The 19,048-nt window shown below is 46.1% G+C and overlaps 1 protein-coding gene and 1 pseudogene across 2 annotated transcripts in view; one reads left to right on the top strand and one right to left on the bottom strand.

The window, feature by feature from the left end:
- Window positions 1-19,048, top strand: part of ANO2 (anoctamin 2) — a 1,601,761-nt gene that overhangs the window by 699,561 nt on the left and 883,152 nt on the right. For both annotated transcript variants that reach the window (XM_085652609.1, XM_085652610.1), the window contains one exon: window positions 4,880-4,931. In XM_085652609.1, the coding sequence (XP_085508735.1) occupies window positions 4,880-4,931 (52 nt within the window). The remainder of the gene's footprint in view (window positions 1-4,879; window positions 4,932-19,048) is intronic.
- On the bottom strand, window positions 15,969-17,741 carry LOC146855106 (18S ribosomal RNA; annotated as a pseudogene).

Raw genomic sequence — 19,048 nt, 5'->3', positions numbered from 1 at the left:
CTAGACCTGCATACCTTAACCCTGTCTGTCCTTCTACACACCCACCAGACATCTCCACCTCACCCAACTGGCCCTGGCTACCATTCCATGGATCCGCAAGACCACAGCTGGATGGAGATCCTTCTCTTCTTTCACTGCGAAGACCTGGAATTCCCTGCCTCTGCATATCAGGCAATCACCATCGCTGCCTCAATTCTGGAATGACCTCAAGACCTGGCTCTTCGACTGAACCGCAGATCCACCCTGCCTCCACTTAGCGCCTTGAGGCACTTACGAGTGAGTAGTCGTGCTTTACAAGAAACCTGATTGATTAATGACTGTTGGACCTTGCCCTTTCTTCGGGATCACTGCATATTTTTGCCTCCCTTTGCTGAACCAGTTTGTGTTGGCCTTTAGGACTTCGTACACTTTAACACTGCTGATCAGTGGTAAAGTGCTTGTGCTCTCTAAACATGGTAAAATTGGTATACACATAATTGGCACATTTGATTTACTTATGCGCCCTAGTAAATGGTACTACATGTACCCAGGGTCTCTAACTTAAATGCTACAAGTATGCTGCAGCACTCATTGTGCCACCCACTAAAGTAGCATTGCAAAACAGTTTGCTAGGCTTAAACCTTCTGCTGATACTTATAAGTCATCCCAAGGTAGGCCCTAAAGGCTCATAGGGCAGGGTGCATGGAATTTAAAAAGTGGGATATGTGTACTTAAGTTTCCATTTCCTGGCAATGTTGTTTTTCACTGTAGCAAGGCTAGCTCTTCCCTAGACTAAAGCTGAGTTACATTATTACACATGGTAAGTGATAACTTCAGTTTGGGAGCAGATAAAAAAATAATTGCCCCACTCATTTTAATTGTAATTTTTACTTCTCTTTAATCGTAAAGTCGGTTTTTAAATTGCTTTTATGAAAACACCACTTTAAAAAAGTTGGTGTTTCTTGGACTTTACTCAATGTTCTTTTCTGACAGCGTCCAGGCTGATAAGGCTGTTAATGGCTCTCCTGTCGTTTGATGACTATTCCTTCCAGACAAATGACAAAAGGGCTTTGGGTGAGGGGTAAGGTTAAGGTCCTAAGCAGGATTGCCTGGCGGGTTGTACGCAGACCTGTCTAAACTTCAACCGTTAGCTTAGAAGCAGGCCACCCCCTGAAAATACCTACCCTGCCACTGGCGAATGGAGCTCTCGCCTGGATCTGACTGCCCTAAGTCCTCTAGACAGATCAGAACCAAACCCAGGGATCATGAATGAAATGACCAGAACTAGGTTAGGGTTAGACAAAGAGGGTGATCCCCATGGACACATCGGCACTGGATATAAATGTGTCACCCTCAGAACCTATCAGCAAAATACTACTGCCTCTGCCACCCTCTGAACCTATCAGCAAAATACCCTGCTGTATGAAAGCCGAAGGAAGACTGGACCTGCTTGCCTTGAACCCAGGACCCCAGAAGTAACTCAAAGGGTCAGTTGGCTGACTCCTGTTTGAGCTACAGGTACGCAACAAGCTTCCAGAGGCCTTCCCTGCAACTACACTGCTTACCAGGATTACCGGAACCTGCCTGGAACAAGTTGCGGGCCTCTGCTGGAGGGACATCTGTACCCCAATAGGTGCCCCAGAGGTGGTGGACCCTTGGTGTCAGAGTGTACTACTCCAATATAAAAACTGCAAGAATTTGACTCCAGGTGAAAATCCAGATGTCCTAGACTCTTTGCCACAAAATGAACCATCCTCTGTCTCCTTGCGAACCGAGAGGACTTCACTGAGGCCAACTCGAGACCTGAAGTTGACAGTCTAAGCAACTTTTCGAGCTACAAGATACAGACTTCACCGGCACGGTTCTTTTCAGATCATTTCCTCCAATGAAAAGATCTTACAGGTGACCAGCTCTTAGCACCAACAATGATCTCCCCGCAGACCCTCGCCAATGTGAAGCTCCAACTCAGGCTCCTCCCATGGAAATGCACTAAGTTAGAAGATAAACTTTATACCAGGACAAACCTGTTCACTGTATCTGAATGGCACTCTATTATGGTCATCTTGAACTTTTGACTTTGACCCGGTCCACTGCGACCAGATAACCACGATTGGCTCTTCGTGCTTCTAGGTGTGTTATAATTTTACGTAAAACTTTTAAATTTCATAACACCAACATTTTTTATTGAATTTTTATTGTTTTGTTGTCATTTTATTTACTAATATTTACTCTATTTTTTTAATTGGTTTGGGATCTTTCTTGTGTTCTGTTTTCACTCCACTACTCTTTGAGTGCTTAAATAAAAATGTTGCACGTTGCCTCTAAGTTAAGCCTGACTGCTTGTGTGCCAAACTACCAATGAGCTAAGCACTGGTTTATTTAGTGACTTTTGTGGTTTACCCTGACAAGGATATTGTTTATTACGTGAGTGGGCTCTCATTTCTCTCAATTTCTTACAGTGACCGTACAATAATTTAGACGGAATAGCCCAAGACTGTGACAAAGAAAGCCGTCCACCAAACGTCAAGTCAGTCCCTTTGTTATAAAATATTCTAAGCTTTCTAGAGCCCACCTCATTACATTCATCCTCCAAGCTCTCAAAAGCATAGTTTTGCATTTTATGGTGGTCGATTTTGTTCAAATTATTTAACAGAATGTCAGCATTTGCCGTTCATTTTTGTATTTTGTGAAACATATCTTGCTAGATTTATAGAACTGATTTGAAGGTACTAGTCTAAATAATTATAGATGGGTTACAGACATTTTTACAGACTCCACCTTTTTCTAAATGTTAAAAATTGTTACAGAGTTGATAATGCAATACAACTTCTCAATGCACACCCTCAAAAAACGTTCCTTATACATTATCATAACATTGTACAAGAAATCTAAGCCCAATATTAGCAGCAGAAAAGTTTTGCTATTTAAACACTGTTAACGTAAAATTAGGATTTGATTTACATCTCTCAGTTATTTGTATGGGCACAAACACCAATTCTATAGTAATGGAGGGGAGGAAACTTCACACCCAAGTTTCAGTTTCTGTATGGCATTAACCCACCAATATCGTGTTATAATTGCATGGCTATTATCCTGAATGTAGAACAATATGCAGGGTATTAAAGTCCGCACCTGTTTCCTCTTGATTCCCCCATTACTGCCAAGTTACCCATCATATATTCCACTTTCATCTTTGGTGGGTGAACAATGCCTAGGTGTTATTACACCTGATAAATTCAGATGTGGTAAGACCGTGTGATTTGTCATCTCGTTCTTACCACAATATGTGAATTTTCAGCCAGAAGAGGATTACCATGCAACTCATGATGGTCGCCATGATTTCTAACATTTGAAATGAAATGAAATAAGGTATTTGTATTGGGCACATAGCTACTCAAGCTAGAGTGTCCTGGCGTCGTAATCAGCGGGAGTATGAAGTGAGAAAGCCCCAGCCTAGTGATTAAACAACCAATTTTTCCTGAAGGAAAGTAGGTCAAAATTAAGCCTCAATGGCGCCGGAAGGCTATTCCACAGTTTTGCGCCTAGAAAGCCGAAGGATCTGCCGCCTGTGCGGGTCAGACGTATACTGGGCACACTGGCCAGGTTGGCCTTGGAGGAACGAAGCAGCCTCAGAGTTGTGTATTTATTGACCTGCTTCTTTAATTATCCAGCTCCAACATTGTGGAACGCTTTAAAAAAGATGGTCAGTACTTTGAAATCTATCCGGTCCTTGATGCAGAGCCAGTGTAACGATTTCAGAATCAGAGTTATGTTAGATCTGAATTTCGGTTTGCAAATGGCTCTGGATGCCGTGTTTTGAACCACCTGTAGGCACCGTATCAAGGATTTTGGAAGACCAAGGTACTGGCTATTGACATAATCAAGTTTTGAGGTTACCATAGCCTGCACTACGATCTTCCTACTTTCGAGCGGAAGCAATGGCAGGAATTATTTTAGCATATATGGATATATGGGATGCCAAAACATATGCCGGTGAGGTTTTGTATCTGGGGATGTATAGAGAGAGTTTTATCTATCATATTTCCTACATTTTTGGCCTTCTCCTTTTCTGCAGGTGGCAATGGCAAATCTGCAGGCCACCAGGAGTGCCAGTCCACCGTTACCGAGTTTCTGAAGCAAACCACTTCCGTTTTGTCTGGATTGCATTTTAGCTGGTTGATCTTGAACCAGTTAAACACCTTTGTGAGACAGTCCCCGATTTTGGCCCCATCAAGGTTGGAGCCCTTATAACAGGAGAAAATCAGCTGAGTGTCATAAGCGTAAGAGATAATTTGGCACCTTCAGCCTCTACCATGAATGCAAGAGGCAATAAATAAATGTTGAACAGGGTAGGGCTAAGAGCGGAACCCTGTGGGACACCCACAGCAGAGGTAGGTACCGGCGCTGTAAATGGAGGGAGCAAAATATCCTGAGATTGGTCCGCCAAAAAAGAGGACATCCAAGCCAGGGCGGTCCCACATAGGCCGATGTCTTTGAGCCTGGTTGAGAGTCTCTTATGTGGGACCGTATCAAAGGCCGCTGACAGATTGAGCCATATCAGAATGGCCTTTCCTCCCTGGTCAAGTGTGCCCCTGATGGAGTCTGTCACCTCCAGCAGGGCGGACTCCGTACTAAAATGTGCCCAGAATGAAAACATTTCTGATTTATCCAGGTGGGCCAACATCACATCTTACAACTCGTGGTTTACTTTGAAAGATTTTTTTTATTTTTGTGCATTTTAATGTATAAATGGTTGAAATAGCACATCATTGACCTAAACATTTTCCTTAAACTTGTATACGTTTCTATGCTAATTACTGTATGAAATACTTGTAATTTCTCACTTTTGATTAATAGAAGGGAAACGTGTTACATAGATTTTTTTTCTCTCTTGCTTAAGGTTTATGAAATTTTAAAGCGCACATCTTGTACACAAGCCAAATACACAATGGGTAAGTGTAATTCTATTTTATACATTACAAACTAATGTTACTACCATAAAGTGATTATACCTTCTCAATCTCCAGCAAAATGGTGTTACTGAATGTAAAAAAACGTTGTTGAAATGCTATTTACACTGCGGCCCCCATTCTGTACTATGTAGAAACACAACATCAGTAATTCTGCACTCGAAATGACTGACTTCATGGAGATTGGTAATTCCAGGTTCTGGAAATACAGCTGCATTATGACTTTCCCATTTTTTAATGGAAATTTGTACAACAATTTATACATGCTTCATTTTACCTGGCCGATATGTGCTTAAAAATATCTGAGAATGTGATAATACCCCACACAGAATTCTCATGTCTTGAAATCCCTACCCAGATGAATTGATGTAGGAAATGGTTATTAGTAGGTGGGGGTATTCCCCATCAACTCAAAATAATTCCACAATCACTTATAGGTTTAGTCAAGTCTCAAGTAAATGAATCCTTGCTCAACCCTTGGCAGCTTAGCAGACAAGCAGTCAGGCTTAAATTAGGAGACAGATATGTGTAAAACATTTAAACCACCAAAATAGCAAGCAAGTGAAAGACAAAACAATAAAAATCCAATACCAATTTTTTTAAAAAAAGGAAATATTTTTGTCTTTAAAATGACACCAACTCAACAAAAATCTAATGTAGGCAACCAGAGATATGAATTTTAAAAGATTAAATAAAAAGAATTGTGCATCATAGCGTCAAAAAGCCTAAAGTCCACTCACATTATCTGGTCGCGCTGGTCTGGAGCACAGTTAAATTTTAGGCCAACCGCGATGGAGAGCTGGATGGATAGATTGAAGGCTAGGCCTCGGTCAAAAGCTTACCTTTGGACTAAGGCATGGATAGGAGTTTGGCAGATGGGATACTCCGTCACAAACGTGACGTGACAGATATTCCATCCACCATATTTCAAGTTCCATTATATCCTTTGGAACTTGTAATATGGTGGACGGGATAACTGTCATGTTTGTGGCAGAGTATCCCATCCACTAGACTCAGGCCCTTAGTATTTTTCTTGGAGCTTTTCCCTCGAGAATGAGCTTGTCGGCAGGTTCTCGTCACAAAAGTTCGAGTCGATGACTGAAGCTTGCTACAGCTTGGTGGTTCAGTGAAAAAATGGGTGTCAAACATTAGATGTCGACAGTGAAGAGAGTCTAGAAGCGGTCGTTGACGGCTTCCCTCTTGGTGTGGAGTTGGGCTCTCCTGGACGTTTTTAGCAAGGCGATGCAGCAAGGTCAATCCAAAAGGCGAGTCGATATTGGTGGCTTAACTCAACACTGAGCTGGTCCCCTCCAGAGCTTTCTGTAAAACATTAAAGCAAGTTCCCAAACTCTCAAATCTTGTAGTTTCTTGGTTCATTTGGGGAAAACAGGGGTCCAGTTGCACCAGACAAAGGATCAGAGACTCTGGATTGCCTCTTGGGGGCTAGGACTCAATCCCCTACAATGCACCTGCACAGTGCAGAAAAAATCCAGTTGTAAGTGGTGAGCTTGGTTGATCCCATCTTCGGCTTGGCAAGTGATTTCTTCCTGCTCTGTTGTACCTGTTGCTCATCAGGGAGCACACTCTTTTTCCTTTGAGTCTCGCTAAGTCATTCCTGTATGGGGCCTTGTGAGTACAGAAGGTATAAACTCTCTGAGTGCAAGCCTTCTGTTGTGCAGTCCAAGGATCAAACAAGGCAGTCCTTCTTTTTCTGATTTTCCAGACAGTGAACTGAGGATCTCTTGCAGCTCTTCAATCAGTCAATCAATCAAGGGTTGGTAAAGCGAAACTACTCTCCCGTGAAGGTCTCAAGGTGCTGGGGGAAGGAGGGGAGCAGATCCATCTAAAAGCGGGGGTCATTGGAAGAGCCAGGTCCTGAGGTCCTGGCTGATCTGGGGTAGCGTGGGAAATAGTCTGAGGTGGAGGGGTAGGATGTTCCAGGTCTTGGCAAAGAGGAAGGAGAAGGACTTTCCCCCGTTTCTGGTCTTGCGAATCTGTGGGACGGTGGCCAGGGCGAACTGGGTGGTGTGATCGATGCTTCTAGTATGATGCTGAGGTTTCGTGCGTGGTCCGTCATGGTAGGGGAGAGTTCCGAGTTCAGAGGATCACAAGGTATCATTCTATGCAGATGGGGTGGATCCCAGGATGAGTACTTCTGTCTTGTCTGAGTTGAGCTTAAGGCAACTGTTCTTCATCCAGGAGGTGACAGCTTTCTTCCCTTCTTGGATGTTGTGCCTGGTGAGGTTTTGTTTGTTGGTGAGGGAGGGTGAGGGAGAGGATCAGCTGTATGTCATCAGCGTAGGTGACGATGTTGAGTCCCTGGTTCCAGACGATGGTTGTGAGGGGGCCATGTAGAGGTTGAAGAGGGTGGCGCTGAGAGAGGAGCCCTGGGGTATTGATCAGTTGGTCTCTGTCGGTTCCAAGAGTTATGGTGGAATTCTGGCCCATTGTGTTCTGCCTGTGAGGAAGGATCGAATCCAGTCGAGGGCCTTGTCGTGGATGCTGGCATCATGGAGTCTAGTGGTTTGGGTGTGGTGGGAGACGATGTCGAATGCTGCAGAGAGGTCCAGGAGGATGAGGGCCACGGTTTCGGCGTGGTTGAGGAGGGAGCCGATGTCATCAGCAGCGGAGAGGAGAACAGTCTCTGTTCTCTGCTGTGATTGCTTCAGAAACCGGATTGGGAGATGTCCAGAATGTTGTTTGTTTCGATGAAGTCGGCTAGTTCATTGTTGGTGTTTTTTTCAATGACTTTGGCTGGGAAGGGGAGCAGGGAGATGGGCCTAAAGTTCTTAAAGTCTGTGAGCTTTGCGGACGGTTTCTTCAGGAGTGGGTTGATTTCGGCGTCATCGGGAAAGGCGGTGGTCTCGACGGAGCAGCTGATGGTTTGGCGTAGCTCGGGTGCGATTCCGGGGGCAGCTCTGTGGAAGATGCGGTGCAGGCAGGGTTTGATAGTGCTCCGGAGTGGATGCTTTTCATGGTCTTTAGGGTGTCGGCAGTGGTGAGTGGGGTCCAGCTGAGTTGGGTCTGTCGGAGGGCGTCGGATGAGGAGGCTGCTAGTGCAGTGGGTCAAAGAGTTGAAGCTCTTCAATATTTTTACTCTATTCTGGGCTGACAGGAGGAGGGGACAACCCAACCAATAGGGGTAAAGCTTGCTCCCTCTGCTGTGACAACTTCCTGCAAAGTTTTAACCCAGAATGCACTGGTCTCCCAAAAATCAAAATGGAGACATTCTCTCCTGGGTGTGTGTGTCTGTGTAACCCAAACCAAAGATATGGCTAACATCTGACTACACTCCTCTTACAGCCCCTCTCCTAATCTAATTAGGGTGGCTCCCATCTGGCTGGGTAGCAAGGAAATGGAGTCTGGCCTGGGTCCTATGTCATTTGTTCTCTTGTCTTTGAATCCAGCTTATCTCCCCAGCACCCTTCTTCTCCCTGGCTTCTCCACAAAGCAGATCTCCTCCCACCAAATGACTGCATTGTCGCAGCCATAGGCCTCTGCACGCCTGCAGCTTGGTTCAGGCTGTAAAATACTGACCAATCAGAAAAGGCTGCTACCAGGGAGGCTTTAAGTAACTTTGGGATAATAAGTTCTAAAACTACTTTCCTGTAATAGTTATGATAATTCATCCCTTGGCAATTGTTGGATTTGTTGTTACCATTATTTTGATACTTTGAATGATATGTCTAGCTAGCTCCAATCAAAGGTTAAACATTATTACGTTTAATAAACCATCTTCATGTTAGTCTCAGGGTCTAGCAGTGCTACAATAGGGAAAATGACTTTGGCTGTTTTTCCTTCCTAGGGCATATAAATCATATGTTATATTGTCCCTTCCTTTTATAACAATGTACCCTACCATTGGGGCACCTAGGGCAGACCTTAGGGTGACTTAAATGTAATAAAAAGGTAGTTTTGTACTTTGGAAGTACTTTTAATTCCAAAGGCAGGTCTAGCTCTACAACGATATTTGACACTACAGCAGTGCACACTTATTAAGTCCATTAGGTCCACTGTGGTCTCTTAAGCTACATACCCTAAAGGGACTTACACGGAAATTATCTTTACCAATTAGCATTTTAACAAGTACCATATGGCTTTAGAGGACCGAGCACTGGCCCTGGGCCTGGTTAGCAGAGCTCAGGGCACTTTCAGAGTCAGTAACCGCCAGCATCAGTCAGTCAAAACAATGGGGGTGATTAGGGCAAAAAGGATGACTTTCCTACAATCGGGAATTCTACGAAAGTTGGAATGAAGAACATAAATGTTTTGAAGTTCCCTTTCAAATAAAACTTTGGAATTCCAACTTGCATTTCCATGCGTACAAACTGTGTTTTGAAGAGTGAAATGCAGACTTTTTTTGGGAGGAAGGGTCTGATTTAGTGACATAACCAGGTTTTGTGCCTTAATGGAACTTTAAGTGATTGGTTTCTGAGCAAAATATAGTAGGAAGAGAGTTCCACATCTTCGGTGCCAACCAAATGAGTGTGAAAAATTTGAGGGATGGTAAGGAGGGAGACGTCCCCTGTTTGAAGAGTTCATCTCAGGATATAATGCTTAATTCTACATTTTGTAGGTCTTCTTCAGAAACGGTGATCCTTAAGCATGTTTTTCTAGAAAATATTAAAATCATCTTTGAACCAACATATATATGAAAGTTTTTATGAATGATTATCGGCAGATGCATTTTCATGCATACCAGTCATATGAAACAGCCAGTTTCCAGGGCATGATTTCGATGGACATTTGGGTCTAGAAATTCAAAATATGCTCATTTTAAATATTTCTGCAAGGTGACATTTAATGATATTTCTGAGGGGTGACAATTAGTGTGATCATGCCAGTTACACTATGAGTGTGCTTACCTCACCCTCATAATATAAGGGCTGTGGTTACTGAAAATGCCTTTTTCAGTACTCGTATTCACTGCTGGGTTCTTAGTCTGCAAATACCCACCAATGCATAACTCCTGGTCATCCATAATGCCTATACACACATAATACCGATATCAACCTTACCAAATATTAGCAAAGAGTGAATATGATGAAAACACAACTACTGAGATATTGTTTTAGGATTCTCAAGTGGCTCGCTAGCTCCCTGTGGCTTAGGACTTTAGTTTATCTTCACTAGTGGTTACCGGTTAGTTGGAGACTTGCCTGGAATTGCATGTTCCGCCATATTTACATGTAAGCTCATATCTGCACCCTCATTTTAGGACAGGAACATAGTGACTTGCATCTAGTTTATCACAACCAAGCAAAACATTATGACAATATTATAACATTCACAAGTGTGCATCCCCTGTAGTTTAAAAACACTTGCTCAAGGAGTGACTTTATATGTTTGTGTTTCGAAGGTTTGGACGAAAATAGCAAGTTTCTCCCTCAAATGAAATTCACATTAAATTGTGTTTTCCATAATGGCATGAGTTCAAAGAGTAGGGTGGGGGTGCTAAATGAAATGTAGCAGGCCATCTAGGCCAACTCCACGTACTCTGCAATAGTTTAAAATAAAAAAAGAAAGTATGTTTAATAAGATATTTTCAGTGTTGTGCACACATAATGCCGATTGTAATGAGAGGCTTGAAATCGATATCTGATTTATGCCAGCTTTTAAATTGTAGGTTACATAAATAGTTGCTAATAACCAATGAAGTGTACATATTGAACTACAGGTTTAGGTGCAGCCCAGTTTTTGTCAGACATTTCATCTGTCATGTAACTGTCCAATTAAAATAGAGTCGTTGATTTATAATTTGTTTGCCAAACTCAGACAGCCCTGGTAAATTACGTTTCAAAATAACTAGCTTCAACGACTTTGATATATTCAGAACTTTTCAAAAAAATTCGTATGAGTAAATATTATTTTCTAAACATACGGGTGACACAAAATTAAAATAAAGATAATGGAACTGTTGAGGGTGTGGGGGATTCTTCAAATTGATTTAATGTAAAATACGTTTCTGCTGTCTAAAACTAGCAGCATTTTGGTCTCAGAAAACTACCACAATTGATTAAATCTCATTTTCAAAACGTTATGTTTATTAAACTTTTTACATCTTTTCCTGAATCAGTTCCACACTCACAGAAAACATGGTTGCTAAGATTTGGTTAGGACACAATTAATTTGCAGTGTTTTACTCGCATGAGGTAAGTGGTGGAGTGGATTAACTCACAGGCCCCTTTACCCCTGGAGACTTGTCTCTGCTTAAGTAACGTGTAAAAAGTAGTTTCTCAATCTTTCGTAATTGAGTCCCTCTGGCTCCTAATGGGTGTTGTTCATAGCACAACTCCACCATACATTTTTGCAGTCTAGTCACGAGAGGCTTTTTTTCGAGAATAAAGTTTGGACTATTTCACGTACCGGACAGTGGTGTGAGGGCAATCGAAGAGGACATTTGTTCTTTATAAACATCGAATTCTTCTTTGGTCGTTTTGTCCTTTTTCTTTTTTGACTGTTTTCGCATTTATACGAGCTATTCCACTTTGTTTCTAGATACTTTTTTCTGTTCTCACTTTTCTTTCCCTGTACTGTTTTTTAAGTAGTGACTAATTATTTCTAGTTACAAACAAATGTAAACTTAAGTTAAGTAATAACACATTTCAGAACGGGTAATCGAAGTACCCACAATGGTTGTTTAGCTTAACCTCCTTCTTTTTGTAGATCTTTTTCAGGCAACGGTCCTTAAAATATTTAGTTTGTGCTTTTGGTTATAGACTGGGTAGGAGATATTTATCATCCACTGGTGGGATGACACATCAGAGACGATCTAGTTGTAATCTCAGTGTGACATTCCACCCTTTCACAGCTTGTGAGGCTACTGCTTAGCCCTTTTGCTGCTAGGCCTCCAACCCTGTGCTAAGTCTTTTTTTTACTATTTGTGGTAGTTCGTGATTGGGCCCCCATAGCTTTTTGTCCACTTAAGATATCCATGTCAAATGTGCATACATTTTTCCAACATCCTGGGGAATCTAAAGGTACACAGGGTTTGAGGAATCCCCTGGAGGGGACAGAGAAATGACCCAAAATACAGCTAAATATGGTTTGTTTTTTGGGGGGGGTGGGAAGTGCTGCCGTAGAAAGCATCCGTTTTTTTCCTGCAAATAGTATAAACAAAGTGTTTGCAGTGCTTAAATCACCATCTTCCCGACTTTCAGGAACAGGCAGACTTGAATCAGAAAACCACATTTTGCAACATAGTTTTGACATTTTACTGGGACATAGCCCATTTTCCTAATGTTTGAGCTTACAACCTTCTTTCCGGATAGTGGTACAAGTGTATATAAAACCCATGGCAGATCCCGGAAAGGTATACACTTCTGAAATATAGACACAATTATGAATTAGGCAAGGGGGCAAATGTGTAGATCCTTCAAGATTTTCCTATGAAAAGTAACAGATGAAATTAAAAAAAATTGATATTGAGTTGAAAAAGAACAACCATTTGTGAATATGTTTTTCATCTGTAACTCCTTCTAACTATGGCATATTTTCGAAAGCAATATACCATTATGTCTGCTGGACACTTCTGGTTGCAGGATATATAAGGCTTGTAGGTTCTCCTAGAACCCCAGGAACCCAGAGAGAATAATTGAGCTGCACCTTGCAATGGTTTTTCATCATGTACGGGGTACATAGCAATTCATTTGGTAAAATATAAAAAGTGAAAAATAGGTATCAAGGAAACCTATGTATTTCCGAAATGGGCACAAGAAATGGAGTTTATTCAAGTTACTTGATCTGTAGGTCTAGTAACATCGTTAAGATTTCAAGCCCAGTGCGGGAACGCCAGCCCCAGGGCCCGGCTGGAGCTTCTGAACCTGGCCACGCAGGGAGGCATCCCCAGACTCACATGATCCCGCGCCAGATGCTTGGACACATGATGGGATGCAGGACGGAGGCTTCCCCTAGGGCCCACCAGACCCTGGCCCCGGTCCTTGCTTCTGAACCCAGCCAAGCAGGGAAAGCCTCCCTAGGCCCGCGGGACCCCCGTCCCGCACTCCTTGCGATGCGACAGGATAGAAGAAAGAGACCTGGACTGGGGCGGCAACCCCATGGACCAGCGGGCCCCCTGGGCAGCGCTCAGATCCTCTGAACCCAGCCACGCACAGGCAGCGTCCCATTTATGACACTGCGGGCCGGCTGGCTCACAGACCCAGGCCTGCAGGCTCCTTGACCCTGCAGAGCCCTGTCCTGTCCACACTGTGTCTTAGAAGCCCAGGTGTTAACAACAAAGCAGCCCACAGTTGCCAAATAGGTCCAACTATCTTAGATCGACCAGAGTTGGGTCTCGACCATCCCCGGGCAGACTGCCCTGTCCTTGACCATATGAAGCCCGGTTCCTGCCGGGGTTCTGACTGAGGGCACGGCCTCCCTCCTTGCCGGAGAAGGGGGCGAGAACTTCCTCTTGCCAGGCCCTGGTCATTCTTAGGAGAACAATACGCTTTGCACAGGGCATGCCAAGGGTACCTCCTGGGTGGCATCGTAGATCTCCTGGGCCCGTGTTCTAGCTTGACACACCAGACCTGGGTCTTCATGCAGGGCTGATCTCTGCTCTTTACCCCAAACCCAGTGGGGAGCACAAGAGTCCTCCCTGGACTGCAGGCACCCTGCCCTGGGTAGTAACAGTAAGCCTGGGCAAAGCACTAAGCTACGCTCACGTAGTTTGCGAAGTTCGCGCTACTTCGCACTACGCGAATTGCATGTAGCACAGTGCGAACACGCGTAGCTTAGTGTTGCGTAGTGCTGCGGTCATTTTTTGCTTGCTCGCGGTCCTCAACGTCAAGTTGGCGACTGCGAGCAAGCAAAATGACATCCCAGCGAGACTTTTTCCTTCTTCGCGATCAGCAACATCAAGTTGGCGATCGCGAGCATGGAAAATAAACCTCCCGGCGAGATTCCCAACGCGAGGAGGTCAGGTTTCTCATTGCGAGTGGTCGCGTATGCTCGCGACCGCTCGCGATGAGAAACTACCAGTTCGCGTTGAGAAAGCTGCCGCTCGAGTAAAAATCTACTCGAGCAGCAGAAAACTACAGCTCGCACTGTGCAAGATGCCATTGTCAATGATTGCACAGTGCCGGTTGCTTGTCCGCACTGTGCAATCATTGAAAACGACATCTGGCACAGTGCGAACAAGGTACTACGCAGTTCGCGACGTGCTACGCGTAGCTCGCGTAGTGCGAACTGCACTTTGCGTAGCTTCGCGAAGTACTACTTCGCGAATTACGCCCAGGGTTAAGTAACAGTCACCACCATACTGTGGGCTCATGATGCTGCCTTGGGTGCGTGCCTTCCTGGAGCCCAGGCCTGTGGAGCCAAGGAGGGTTAGGCTCAGCCCACCCCACACCCTCTCCTAATAGGCCAGTCTGGAAAGCTAATTTTTCTCGATAATTAACCCCTCACTAAATGCGGGCTCACAGAACCCTGGGTGGGGGACAAAAGTTGGAGTTAGACCAGCAGGCTGGCCTGCTGGCCATATTTTCGGCCAAACCATGGGCCGTTTGGTTGAACAGCCTGGTGATGATATGGCCGAGGACAACCCAGCGACCGATGGCCTGGGACGACTAGAACACCTGGTCCTCAGTCCCCAGACAGACAGCAGTCCACTGATTATGACAGTGGCTGTGTGCTCTAAGGCTAGCTCTGGCCATATGGTTGCTCTGCTGACCTGCAAGGGATTGTGCCCTGACCCTGCACCCAGCATCACAAAGTGTGAGGTGCAGGCCCCTGTGCCAAGTGGCACGTGGAGGAAGCAGCCTCCCACGGGGCTGCAACCCTTCCATATATCTCCCACCAGCCTGCCAGCAGAGGGACCCCCATGGGGCCGGCAGGCACCCACAGACGGAGACAAAAGCTTGGCTCAGAGGATGACTTTAAATAGAACGCAGCAAGGTAGCTGTTCTGCATCTCTTGAAACTCTGACACAGAATCAAGTCATCTACAAATGATTTAACACCAGGAGAGGTGTGGGTAGCACCAGGGCAGCTTACTCTGTTGTGCAGGCTCACGGTTCTATCTCCGGCGCTTGCAGCAGCTCAGCCCAGCACCATGTGACTCTGGACAGCAGCTCGCTTAATCTTCCAGACGGCCCCCAGTGCCATGAGACACACAGTGGTGATAAGTTCGCCCTTTACAAATACTGGACTGTAGCACCAGGTGCCTCACGAAAAATGGGGTGCACTAAAGTTGATGGAGGCGGCCCCCTTCTGTCCAGGCTCGGTTCCGAAGCGAGTGGCTTGACACACCAGCCCAAGAGGCTGGCTATCCAAAGCCAACCGAGGCTCCACAGAACTGTGGTATCATTAGCATTTAGGGGGGTTTCTGGTTTAGAGCCGTTCAGTCATAACCCCGCAGATGGTAGCTTTGCCCGCAGCCAAACACATACACCAAATCTGCCAGTGGGTTCGACCCTTGCAGCTATGAGAGCCCCCTGCTTGGGCGGCAGCCTGAGCCATGCCAGTGGGCTGGGGAGTAGTCCACCCCTAGCCTGGTTGGAGGCACCGGAAGGGAAGAGTGGCTCCCCCATCCTGCATGCCCAAGCTGAGAGCAGCCAGGGATCCCCTTGCTTCCCTAGCTTCTTTTCATCCAGGCTGCCCTCTGCATGAGAAGGGCCTCTCCTCAGTTGCCTGAAACCCATTTGAGCCAAGATCGGGCACAGGAGAGCCTGGGGCAGCAGGGCCTTTGGGGGTAGTCCCAGCCCAGGGAGGCAATGCCATTTGGTTCCAACTTCAGGGTCATTCTGGGTGAGCATGTGTTCCATCCCAGGAGGGCTTTCCATCGTGTTGCTCCTATAGGGGCCAGGGTGCCCCCGTCCCTCACGCTTATGTTGGATGGGTGCTCCTTTTTAGCGCCGCATGTCCGGTCCTCGTCCAATGGACCTAGGAGTCACAGCCCGCTCCACCGTTCAGGGCGCACAAGCGGAAGGCTCAACCCTGTGCCTACCAGTTGATTTCCGTTTGGGGGGTGGCCAAGGGTTTTGGGCTGGCTCCGTCAGTCGCTCTGGCTGTTCTCTGCCATTAATGATACTTCCGCAGGTTCACCAACGGAAACCTTGTTACGACTTTTACTACTTCTAGAAAGTCGAGGTCGATCATCTTCTCAGCACTCTGCCAGGGCCGTTGCCGACCCTGGCAGGGCCAATCCGGACACCTCACTAAACTATCCATTTGCTAGTAGTGACGGGTGATATGTACAAAGGCAGGGACTTAATTAACGTGAGCTTATGACCCACACTTATTGGAAATTCCTCGTATATAAGAAATAATTGTAATCCCCAATCCCTATCATGAACGGGGTTCAGAGGGTTACCCGTACCTGTCGGCGAAGAGTAGGCACACGCTGATCTCTTCAGTGTAGTGCACGTGCTGCCCAGACATTAAGGGTATCACAGACCTGTTATTGCTCGATCTTGTGTGGCTGAACGCCACTTGTCCCTCTAAGACATTGAATGCTGATGGCTGGCGGTCACATAACTAGTTAGCCTGGAGGAGTCTTGATTGCTATCGGAATTAACCAGACAAATCACTCCACCAACTAAGAACGGCCATGCACCATCACCCACAGAATTGAGAAAGAGCTATCAATCTGTAAATGCTTTCCGTGTCCGGGCCGGGAGAGGTTTCCCATGTTGAGTAAAATTAAGCCAAAGGATCCACTCCTAGTGTGCCCTTCCACCAAGTCCTTTAAGTTTCAGCTTTGCAACTATACCCCCCTGGAACCCAAATAGTTTTGTTTCTGGGAAGCTGCTCGACGGGTCAATGGAATAACATCCCCAAATCGCTAGTCGGCATCGTTTATGGTCAGAATTACAACGCTAACTGATTGTCTTCAAACCTCAGACATTCGATCTTGATTAATGAAAACTTTCTTGGAAAATGCTTTCACTTTGGGTCGTCTCGCGTCAGTCCAAAAATCTCAACTCTAGCGGCACAATACGAATGACCCGGTCGTCCCTCTTAATCATGCCCCCAGTTACGAAAATCAACTAAATCGAACTGGAATCCTATTCCATTATTCCTAGATGAAGTATTCAGGTGACCAGCTTGCTTTGAACACTCTAATTTAGTCACAGTAAATGCTTCAAACCCCCCGGAGACTCAGTCAGGAGCATCAACGGGGTGCTGAGAGGCAGGGGCTGGGACAGGCGGTAGCTCATCTAATGGCAAACCGCCAGCTCGATCCGAGAGCCAACTACGAGCTTTTCAACTCGTGCAACTTTATTATATACTATTGGAGCTGTAATTACCATGGCTGCTGGTACCAGACCTGCCGTCCAATAGATAGAATTTCAAGTGTGCTCATTCCAATTACAGGGCATCGAAAGAGTCCTGTGTTGTTATTTTTCATCACCACCTCCCAGAGTCGGAATTGGGTAATTTGTGCGCCAGCTGCCTTCCTTGGATGTGTTAGACGTTTCTCAGGCTCCTTCTCTGGAATTGAACCCTGATTTCCCATTACCTGTGGTCACCATTGTGGGCACAGAAAGTACCATCAAAAGTTAATAAGGCATACATCCAATTGTATTGTTGCCGTCATGGGAAGTGCGATCGGCCCAAATTGTCTACAGTCACCAAAGCTGCTGGGCAAGCCCGGATTGGTATTGGTCTGATAAATGCAGGCATCCTGGGTGGTCAGTGCTCATCGGCATGTATTAGCTCTAGAATTATGACAGTTTTCCAAGTAACAGATGGAGCGATCAAAGAAACCATAACTGATTTAAAGAGCTATTCGCAGTTTCACTGTACCTAATCTTTGAGCCAAGCATATGCTACTGGCAGGATCAACCGGGTAGTTGCACCTATTAGATGGGTTGTTGGGAGCCGCTTGCCCGTCCCAGACTGAACTTCGCACCTATCAAGAACCTGCTGGGGAAACACGTCCACATGAAGGGGCTTTCTGGGGGAAGCATGTCCAGTCATATCGGCACCACCGGGCCCAACCATCTCCATGGAAGGTAGAGACAGGCCAAGGCACAGCCTGAGACACAGGGATGCCGGCCTCGGCAGTGGGGACACCCCACAGAATCGTGTTTCGAACTGCTGCAGAAATGCACTATGCAAAAAGAACAATTGATGGACAGAATGTTGAACAATGTCAAACATTCACCCCAGTACAGAGATCTGGGCCTTAATCCATTATTTTATGCTCCCCATGCCATTCCAGCTTGAGCTCAGCCATATGTAAATCAGTCTTGATCCTGTTCCCCATGGGAACAGTCCAGTCCGAACTGCCAGGCCAGGTCCTCCTTGGAACAGAATCAAGCATCCTGGGACTGGTTAAAGGGTTTCACCCCTCATCAGCCAGGCAAGCTTAACTCCAGTGGAATGGAGAGCACGAGACCCATGTCTGGGAATACCGTTCTACTCTGGGTGACAAATGAAAAGAGAACAATTGATGGACAGAAAGTTGAACAATGTCAAACATTCACTCCAGTACAGAGATCTGGGCCTTAATTGTTTTTTGGCTCCCCATGCCATTCCAGTTTGAACTCAGCCATATGCAAATCAGCCTTGAACCTGTTCCCCATGGAACCAGTCCAGCCCGAACTGCCAAGCGGAAATGCACTAGGCAAAGAAGGGTGATGGCATGGTGCAGGGGCCCGGACCGCCAGGCAGCATCCTGGACCTGGCACCACCAACACTCTTCAAATCTGGTTGGACTTCTGGGTGGGGCACAATCTGCCAAGGCCCCAGACCCTATGCCCCAGGATACAGGACCTAAGACCCGGTCAAAAGGACCCAGGCCCCAGACCCCAGGCCCGAGGACCTAGGCCCTAGGTCCAAGGTCTCCGGATCTCTGAACCCAAGCCCTTTGAGACCCTGTCCTAGGCATTTTGCCATGCAGTGGGCCGCAGGACAGAGCCCAGGATGGAGGCCCGGTCAGAGCGTTTGAACCTGGCCATGCAGGGGAAGCCTCTCCAGACCCGACGGACCACGTCCCAGTCCCCTCGCAGTATGGCTGGCTGGGGGAAAGAGCCCAGGACGGGGTCTTCCACCCGTGGGTGTGCTGGGGGCCTGGTCAGTGTTTCTGAGCCCAGTCAAGCAGGGGAAGCCTCTTCAGGCCCGGACAGTTGGCAAAAACACTTGTTCTACTATTCT

The sequence above is a fragment of the Triturus cristatus genome, chromosome 4_1, assembly GCF_964204655.1.
Source record: "Triturus cristatus chromosome 4_1, aTriCri1.1, whole genome shotgun sequence".
Lineage (NCBI taxonomy): Eukaryota > Metazoa > Chordata > Amphibia > Caudata > Salamandridae > Triturus > Triturus cristatus.
This window is presented reverse-complemented; position numbering and strand designations above follow the sequence as displayed.